Genomic DNA, 10,259 nt, shown 5'->3' on the forward strand with positions numbered 1-10,259 from the left:
CAACAGGAGTAATTCCAGAGCCAAGTGTGGCTCAAAAAAAAAAAAAGAAAAGAAAAGAAAAGAAAATTTCAGGTGTTCACACAATCTACTAGTAAACTTGACTCTGTTTTTGTAATTAAATGCAAAAGATAATATTCAAACTCTCTGAAACTGGCACTTAGTGGTAAACTGGGAGTCAAATGTTACCATTCCCATAACTACCCAGCCAATTAATTTAAGGCAAAGAAAACAGTATTCATCTAGAACAAAAGAAGCTACATCAGAAAACTTTCCAGAGCTATGTGATCTGCTAAAATCAACAGGATCAGTGCACTCCTCTGGACACCTACACTGGATTTGTTTTCAGGTGTATTCAGTGTCTTCACCTCATTTATCAGTCAGAACCTTAAAAGGAGGTCACATTTAATTCTGAATAGCCTGACCTTTAAAATGTTAGGGATGCACTACACTTGGTAACATTGTCACATTTTATCTCTAATTTTAAATGACTTTTTGTTTTAGTCCCATTTTGTTTTGGAGTTGTTTGGGGGCAACACCCGATGGTGCTCCTGACTGCACTCAGAAATCACTCCTGGCAAAACAAAAGCCCTACCCACCGTACCATCATTCCAGCCCCATTAATTTTATATCAATATGTCTTTTACTGTTAAAATACTTTTTAAGGGCCCGGAGAGATAGCACAGCGGTGTTTGCCTTGCAAGCAGCCGATCTAGGACCAAAGGTGGTTGGTTCGAATCCCGGTGTCCCATATGGTCCCCCGTGCCTGCCAGGAGCTATTTCTGAGCAGACAGCCAGGAGTAAACCCCTGAGCACCGCCAGGTGTGACCCAAAAACCAAAAAAAAAAAAAAAAAATACTTTTTAAAATACTCAGGAAAATAACTTCAGGGACTGGAGTAATAGCACAGTGGTGGGGCAGTTGCCTTGCATGCTGACTGGGGATGAACCCCAGTTCAATCCCTGGAATCCCATTTGGTCCCCCAAGCCTCCCAGGAGCTATTTCTGAACGTAGAGCCAGGAGTATAACCCCTGAGCACCGCTCAGTGTGGCCCCAAAAAACAAACAAACAATAACTTAAGTACTTTTAAGTGGATGTTCTCCAAAATACTAAAACAATAATTTGCAAAGGTATAAATATAGTTTCCATTTCAAATACCTTATTTACATATTTCAGATGTTTAGAAGGCTGCATTTTTAAAAAACAAAAAACATTTTGGGGTGAAGGAAAGTAAAGTAGATAGGGTTTTTGCCTTGCATTCATTCAGCCAACTCAGGATCCACCCCCAGCATTCTATATGGTCCCCTGAGCCTCGTAGGAGTGATCCCTTAGTGCATAGCCAGGGGTTTGCCCTAAGCACCACTGGGTGCTGCCCAAAAAGAAAACCAAAAGGAAAAAAGAAAACATTTTCCTGGCTGACCAAATACAGCAGGAATTAGTCATTCCATTACAAAGCTGGGGGGAGATTTAAAATACGTACTTGTTGTGTTGGATGACCAAGCAAGATAAAGAAGTTACATAAACATAGCTACATAAACATAGCCAAAACAGAGAGGTCATCTTCCTTAAAAAGACAGAGGATAACTTTCTCAATTTCTTCAGGTGATACTATTCATTCGCTGCTTACTCACTTTTTCAACACCTTTTTCGAGACCCAGTTTGTTTTATTCTGCTGAGTCTCGGTGGCTTCGAATCCTTTTCCCTAAAAACTTAATTATTTTCAATTTTATTAGGTCACCTTGAAATTCTCTCTTGGCAAGTCCTTAAGGTTTTGTTTGGGAGGGATGGATCCGGTCATGATCTCTGCAAAAATTAGCCATTAAAGCCCACACCGCTTGCAGTCAGTCAGTGCAGTCGCTTTGTGTTTGACGCTTGCTAAAATAAACCTTCCCGAGGGCTCAAATGGCTCCCAGGAATGGAACGAAACTTCCCCCAGATTAATCTTCTTAAGACATCCTGAGATCCCTGCCGGTGCTAGGCTGCGGCTATACAGCAGATGCGGGGAGGGGGGGGATCACGAGGGTTTTTCAGCAGCCCCAGATCCCAGATGCGGGGGCGTCCTACGCACAAAAGCCACACCTGGCAACTGCTCGATGCTTCCTGGCTCCGGTCACCAGCGCACGGTCCCGGGTCCCAGAGTCCCGCAGCACCGCGCAGGATGTAGATAGCCTGGAGCTTGGATGCTCAGCCCCAGGCACCCCAACTCATGCTCATGGCGGCTGCCAGCAGTCGGGGTGCCAAAGCCAGGTGCGCACCTGGCTCGTGGAAACAGCCCATCGCCCCCGAAATCCCGGGTCCCAGCCCGTCCCAGAAAGGGGCTCAAGGACGAGCGACTCAAACTAGGGGGGCTGCGTGGGGGGCGCCTCCATGAAGGCTCATCCGTCGCCGGGCCGCTTTCCCGAACGACATCTGCTACTGGAGGAAAACACAACCAAGTACTGGGGACCCCCCTGGGTGCCGTGGCACCGTTGGGAAAAGCCCCAGATCTTTCTGGGATGCTCCAGGAAACCCTGCTGGAAGGCGAGGCGGGGAGTGGGCTTGGGGAGGGGGGGAGAATCTCTGCACAGTGTTTTCCGGGTCCCCCATTTCCTCCAGGCGCAGAAGATGCGGAGACAATGAAGGGGTTTGTCTCTGACAGCGCGCAGGAGTTGGGGGGCGGGGAGGATAGACTCCCAGAGGGGGCTACAGGGGAGCGAGACCCCCCCCCAGCTTTTGGGGGGTGATGTGATGTGATGTCCCGGGTATAGACGCGAGGGGGTGGGCGAGGTCCCCCCAAACCCTACAATAACCCTACTCCGACCCCCCCCAACATGCAGACAACCCCCCGATCAGCGGCCCAAGCCAGGTCCCGAAAATCCCAAGGAAGGCCGGAGCTGGAAGCCGGAGCCGAAGCCTGCAGTGGAAACGGGGCGCGGGGCTGGAATTGGGGCGGGGGGGGGGGAAGCTGCGGCCTCGCCTCCAGCTGCACTGGGGGCCCTGCAGAGGCGGGAGGGAAGTGAGGCGGCGCGCCCGGCCAGGCCTGAAGGAGAGGGGAGGCGCGGGGGGCGCCACGGAGACCCCCAGGGCTTCGGCCGGGCCCGTGTTTACCTGAAAGTCTCGGTACTCGTTGAAGCGGGAGAAGCGGTCCGCCATCTTGCCGCCTTCCCTCCTCCGCCGACGCCGCGCTGCGCTGCGCCCCGCTCCGCTCCGCCCGGGCCGGCGACACCCCCGCGCCCCGCGCCCCGCGCCCCGCCCCGGGCCCGCCCACTCCACGCCCACCCGCGCGCACCGGCGCAGGCGGAAGGGAAAAAGAGAGCAGCCAGACTGCGCGGACGTCCGGGCGGCCGCTCGGCCGGCCCGCGCATGCGCACGCGCACGCGCTCTTCCGGCCCGCGCCGCCGCGACCCCGAGCGAGTGACCCCGGATGCCGCGCGCGTGCGCGTTGGCGCCCGACGGCAGCGAGTACTTCTGGAGGCAAAGGTCAGAGGCCACGGGGAGAGGTTGCGACCCCTGCTCGCCTTCTCTTAGTCCGCCCTTGAGTTTTCTTCGCAGACTTTTTTTTTTTTTCTCAAGGGTTTCTCCTGGCTCTACGCTCAGAAATCGCTCCTGGCGGGGCCGGAGAGATAACATAGAGGTAAAGCAGAAGGTCGGTGGTTCGAATCCCGGCATCTCATATGGTCCCACAAGCGCTGCCTGGTGTGACCCCAAAACAGAAACAAACAAACAAACAAAAAAAAATAGCATGGAAGGGGGCCGGAGAGATAGCATGGAAGTAAGGCCTTGCATGCAGAAGGACTGTGGTTCAAATCCCGGCATCCCATATGGTCCCCGAGCCTGCCAGGAGCGATTTCTGAGCAGAGAGCCAGGAGGAACCCATGAGTGTCAGCTCAAAAAAATAAAAAAAGTTATCGGAATGTAATAAAATCAAGAGATAGGATTTGGAGGAATTACTATCTCAATGATAAGATACTGCAAGATACTCAGTGATATGCATCTGCAGTACAAAAAAAAAGGCTGACCTCCCTCCAGAAGTTCCTGTAGGGACAGAGGCCAGGAATAGAATGTCAAAAGAAGGGCCGGGAAGGTGGCGCTACAGGTTAGGTGTCTGCCTTGCAAGCGGATGGACCGCGGTTCAATCCCCTAGTGTCCTATATGGTCCCCCAAGCCAGGGGTGATTTCTGAGCGCATAGCCAGGAGTAACCCCTGAGCGTCAAATGGGTGTGGCCCAAAAACCAAAAAAAAAAAAAAGAATGTCAAAAGAAGACCATCAGGGGCCGGAGGATAGCACAACGCCAGAGCGTTTACCTTGCATGTGGCCAATACAGGACGGACCCCGGATCGATTCTCAGCATCCCATATGGTCCCCTGAGCCAGCCAGAAGCAATTTCTGAGTGCAGAGCCAGAAGTAACCCCTGAGCACTGCTGGGTGTGACCCAAAAACCAAAACAAAAAAAAAAAAAAAGACTTTATAATTATTCCCAAGTCCTCCAACCTCACCCCAACCATCCTCGCAGGTTGGGAGAAATCCTATAAAAGTCAACTTAGAACATGGTATCCGCATGCACATGTTGCCCACATGAGGGATCTTGACAAATGTCTTGGGTTTTTTTTTGGGGGGGGGTTGTTGGTTGCTGCTCAGGGGGGTTACTCCTGGCTATGCGCTCAGATGTTTCTCCAGACTTGGAGACCATATGGGACGCTGGGGATCAAACCCATGTCCGTCCTGGGTCAGTTGCGTACAAAGCAAACGCCTACCACTGTGCTATTGCTCCAGCCCTGACAAGTGTATTTTTTTTTTTTGTTTTGGGGACAAGTGTTTTTCTTGTTTTTTGGTTTGTTTGTTTGTTTTTGGTCTTTGGGCCACACCTGGTACCGCTCAGGGATTACTCCTGGTTCTCTGCACAGAAATCCCTCCTGGCAGGCATGGGAAACCAACGCCTGTCCTGGGTCACTTACTCTACCGCTGTGCTATCTCTCCCGCCCTGAGCCGTGTGTTTTTATACTCTTAACTCTGGAATGTGTGTAATGGGGCTCTCTGCCTTTGGAGAAGATTGCGTTAGAGTACTTGACTCTCTTCTTTATCTTCTCCCTCTCCTGCTCAAAACCTCCAGCCTGAATTCACAACTCTTGAGAAAAATCTGGTGCTAGATTTAACTCCCACGACAGGCAAACAAGGCTTGAAGGCTGTCTAACAGGGCTAGCAAGATGATGTTCATAGGATGAAGGGGGCTCACCAAAGAAGATGTTATCAGTCCTCAATTCACCCAGCTACCCCAAAGTGGCAGAGGTAGGGAGAAAGTAGTAGACTCCATTCTCCAGACTGCTGTCTCTCTCCTCCCCATTTTATTTTTATTTATTTATTTTTTGGTTTTGGGGCCACACCCAGCAGCTCTTAGGGAATACTCCTGATTCTGCGCTAAGAAATCACTCCTGGCAAGCTTGGGAAGACCATATGGGGTGATGGTATTCAAACCCAGGTCTCTCCCAGGCTGGCTGCATGTAAGGCAAATGCCCTACTACTGTGCTATCCCTCCAGCCCCCTCTCCTCCCTACTTTGGTAAGTCAACCAGAGACCCCCATCAGCATCAGAACGATGTTCCTATGAGACCAAAGTTCCTATGACTGCTATTAGTGGGCATTTGTAGGCTGGAGAGAGAACACAGGTTAAGGCATTTGCCTTGCATGCTTTTGGCTTGATTTCTGCCTGTCCAGTAATGCAGGGAGAACACCTTCACTTCCCATCCCCACATCCATATGTAACATTTCAGGGTGTGAGTCTAAAAAAAAGAAAAGAAAAGAAAAGAAAAGAAAAGAAAAGAAAAAAAAAAGAAAAAGAAAAGAGAAAAAAGAAAAGGTCTGGCATTTTCAAGCAGTTAGAGAGCAGTTCAAATGGTTGGAGTTGATTCATATCAGCCCAAACTCTCTGGGCATCAGTTTCCTCTTTGTAAAGGAAATTGAACTTTCAATCTCTAATGCCCCTATCTAGAGCTGTCTTTGTGTGGGCCATGAATCAGATTTTTCCATCCTATGACCTTCCTGAGGACCCCACCCAATGTCCCAGCTCCTCTGGCCAAAGTACATAAAACACCGGAGAGCCGGCAGGACTTTACTGCCATTGATGAAGAATTATCTGGGTCCAAGAGCCAGTACTGGGGGAAGGTACTTTCCTTGCAAAGCCCACCCGACCTCCATCCAAGGAACTGCATATGACCCTACTAGCCAGAAGTGACTCCTGAGCACTGCCAACTCAGAAAATGACCTGATCCCAGGAGACTCCAGGACTGGTTTCCTGCAGGAAGGGTGTGTACTTTCTATATTTCAGTTACCCTCTGCATCACCCAACCCCAAGTTCCAAGCAGAATGCAGTGGAGAGAGCTCTTTAGCTAAACAAAGGCAAAACACACAGAACTGAAAACATGTAAAGAAACTGAAGGGTAGGGACCCAAGAGTTAGCATAGGAGTAAGGTACTTATATGTAGCTAATCCTGGTTCAATCCACAGCACAACATAGGAGCTCTGAGTCCCTAGGTGGTATGCTGCCCTACCCCCCCCCCAATATAAACTAATTTGCCACTGAGAAGTCCTTCATTTAGAAAGTTCTAGCCACTCAGAACTTCCACAGAGCTTGGGTATGGAGAGCCAAGGATTGCCAGCCATTTGAAAGAAATATTGTTCTGTTTCTACTTTGGGGCCACACTTGTCCTGTGCTCAGTGCTTACTTCTGGCTCTGCACTCAGGAATCACTCCTAGCATCCTAGGACTTGGAGAATCATGGGATTCCAGAGCTCAAACCCAGGTTGACTGTGTGCAAGGCAAGCATCCTACCCACTGTACAAGGAAACTTTCTTAAGCAAAATAGATATGACAAGAGAAATAGTGCTGCAAGTAGGGCACTTGTCTTACCTTGCACACAGCCAACTTGTGTTGGTTTCGGGCACATGTATGGTCTCCCAAGCCTATTAGGAATGATCCCTGAACCCAGAACCAAGAGTAAGTCCTGAACAATACTCAGGCTCCTTCCAACATACATTCCCTCGACAAAAAAAAAAAAACAAAACATTTTAGTGCTTACACACAGTGTAATATAATCTCAAAATAATTCCAATAGTCAGAAAGATAGCACAGCCATAGGGCTTTTGCCTTGCATGCAGCCAACCCCACAGGATGAACCCTGCTTAGATTCTTGGCATCCCATATGGTCCCCCCAAGCCTTCAAAGGGTGATTTCTGAGTGCAGAGCTAGGCGTAACCCCTGAGTGCTGCCGGGTGTGGCCCAAACCTCCTACCCCAAATAATTCAAATAACTGATACCATGATAGTCCCAGGCAGATGAAGAGACAAGGCTCAATAAATAGGTCAAAGAATATTTTTTAATTTTTATTTTTAATTATGAGAACAATGATGCAAAGAGGACAAGGTAAAGTTACAGTGAAATGACAATCTCCCATAAACAGAGTTCTCAGAAGAAATCCCCTTGCTGATGCCTAAATATTGGGTCAAAGAATTCTTGATCACACATCAAGTGAGATTCGAATGTGGTCTGTCCATCCTTATTTCTAGAGAGAAAAGAGGGGAATTCAAGTATGTGAGTTGGGATAGAACTTGAATGATATGGGGCCGGAGAGATAGCATGAAGGTAGGGCATTTGCCTTGCATGCAGAAGGACGGTGGTTCGAATCCCGGCATCCCATATGGTTCCCTGAGCCTGCCAGGAGCGATTTCTGAATGTAGAGCCCGGAGTAAACCCTGAGCATTGCCAGGTGTGACTCAAAAAAAACGAAAAATAAATTTTAAAAAACTTGAATGATACATAGTCATAAGGGAAGCACTGCTGACCTGAGGACTTTGCTGTTGAAGGTGACAGGGCAGAGCCTGCAGTGAATTAATGTATCCACTCACCACAGAGTTAGCAGAGGCTGGTCTGAGCAGCCCACAAGAGGTGCTTGGAGATAGTCCAGTGAACATGGCAAGAAAACTCTTTTATTAGGCTTATATTCTGAGAGTGAGCTTGGGAAGGACAAGGGAAGGGAGGGAGGGGGAAAGAGAGAGAGAGAGAGAGAGAGAGAGAGAGAGAGAGAGAGAGAGAGAGAGAGAGAACTGATAGCCAAGTAAACAAATGAGATCTTTTCAGAGAGGACTAAATGCTGGAAAGAGAATAACCAGGGATGAGACAGAGGGCAATAAGATAAAGAGGAACTAGGTGAGGCTGCTTGAAATTCAGTGGCAATCAGGTGACACCTTTGGACAAGGTGCCATTTGAACTGAGAACTGGATATTATAAACTGGGGCAGACAGTTTCTGGCGGAGGCTTAGTCAGTGCTGGCGGGAGGACCTGTGGCACCCACACTGTTCCCAGAAGGGCTCCAGGCTTGGCTTAGTGCCTGCTGCCACGTCTTGAAATTTTTCATGATTTTTGAACAAAGGCTCCACATTTTCAGTTTTCTTTTTTTTTTGGGGGGGGGGGTCACACCCGGTAGCGCTCAGGGGTTACTCCTGGTTCTAAGCTCATAAATTGCTCCTGGCAGGTTTGGGGGACCATATGGGATGCTGGGATTCAAACCACTGTCCTGCATGCAAGGCACAAGTGCTATCTCCATGCTATCTCTGCAGCCCCACATTTTCAGTTTTCACCTGGTCAGTTCCTGCATCTTTTGGAACCAGTCTGGGTTTTTTTGTTTGTTTTGTTTTGGTTTGGTTTTGTTTATTTTTGTTTTGGGGTCACACCTGGTGATGTTCAGGGGTTACTCCTGGGTCTGAGCTCAGAAATCGCGCTCCTGGTGGGGCTGGAGAGATAGCATGGAGGTAGGGTGTTTGCCTCTTTTTTTGTTTATTTGTTTTGTTTTTTGGGCCACACCCGTTTGATGCTCAGGGGTTACTCCTGGCTAAGCGCTCAGAAATTCCCCCTGGCTTGGGGGGACCATATGGGATGCCAGGGGATCGAACCGTGATCTCGGTCCTTCCTTGGCTAGCGCTTGCAAGGCAGACACCTTACCTCTAGCGCCACCTCACCGGCCCTGGATGTTTCCCTTTCATGCAGAAGGACTGTGGTTCAAATCCTGGCACCCCATATGGTCCCCTGTACCTGCCAGGGGCAATTTCTGAGCACAGATGCCGGGTATGACCCAAAAATAAATAAATAAATAAATAAATAAATAAATAAATAAATAAATAAATAAATAAATTGCTCCTGGCTCTGGAGACCATCTGGAATGCCAGGGATCGAACCCGGGTCTGACCTGAGTCGGCCACATGCATGGCAAATGCCCTACCGCTGTGCTACGACTCTGGCTCCTTTGGAGCCAGTCTGGCAGGAGATTGCAGAACACAGGAAAAGAGGATGGAGAGATAAAGTGAGAACCGAAAACCCAGCTAGGAGGGGACCTTATTGCACACAAGAGGAAGTGTGACAGTTTTGGAGTATGAGGTTTGGGGTCACACTCAGTGGTGCTCAGAGGCTACTTCTGGCTCTCAGTGCTTTTAGGTCACTCTCAGTCAGCTGTGCTCAGACCTCCTGCAGCAAATCTAGCACTCAGGTAACTAACCCTATTTAACTTTGTTTTGTTTTTTGGGCCACACCCGGTGACACTCAGGAGTTACTCCTGGCTATGCAGGAGTATACAATGCAACACAATTTAATTGTATACATTCGCATACATAAAAAATTATTTTTAGGGCCCGGAGAGATAGCACAGCGGCGTTTGCCTTGCAAGCAGCTGATCCAGGACCAAAGGTGGTTGGTTCGAATCCCGGTGTCCCATATGGTCCCCCGTGCCTGCCAGGAGCTACTTCTGAGCAGACAGCCAGGAGTAACCCCTGAGCACCGCCAGGTGTGGCCCAAAAACAAAACAAAAAAAAAAAAAAACTATTTTTAGTCTTATTTTTAAAAATAGGATTTAAGGGCCAAATGATAGTACAGCAGTAGGCCATTTACCTTGAACATGGCCGAATTAGGACAGACTCAGGTTCGATCCCCTGCATTCCATATGGTCCCCCGAGCCTGCCAGGAGTGATTTCTGAGTACAGAGCCAGGAGTAACCCCTGAGCGCCACTAGGTATGGCCCAAATCCCTCCTCCAAAAGGAATTGTATTACTTACATGTGTCTTGTATTACTTACACGTGTCTTGCTTCTTTTGCTCAATAATAGCTCGTGAAATCCCCTACAAGAAAAGCCCTCTGCATTCCTATGTTCACCACAACACTATTCACAATAATTAGAATCTGGAAACAGTCCAAGTGCTGGCAAACAAATGAGTGGATAAAGACACTGTGGTACATCTACACAAT

At 48.8% G+C, this 10,259-nt stretch overlaps 1 protein-coding gene across 1 annotated transcript in view; it reads right to left on the reverse strand.

The window, feature by feature from the left end:
- GPATCH8 (G-patch domain containing 8) overlaps window positions 1-3,184 on the reverse strand; it is an 89,013-nt gene extending 85,829 nt beyond the window's left edge. Inside the window, exon 1 of the mRNA XM_049778878.1 lies at window positions 3,084-3,184. Within this exon, the coding sequence (XP_049634835.1) occupies window positions 3,084-3,128 (45 nt within the window). The 5' untranslated portion in view covers window positions 3,129-3,184. The remainder of the gene's footprint in view (window positions 1-3,083) is intronic.
- Window positions 3,185-10,259: the final 7,075 nt, after the last annotated feature.

The sequence above is a fragment of the Suncus etruscus genome, chromosome 1, assembly GCF_024139225.1.
Source record: "Suncus etruscus isolate mSunEtr1 chromosome 1, mSunEtr1.pri.cur, whole genome shotgun sequence".
In the NCBI taxonomy this organism is placed as follows: Eukaryota; Metazoa; Chordata; class Mammalia; order Eulipotyphla; family Soricidae; genus Suncus; species Suncus etruscus.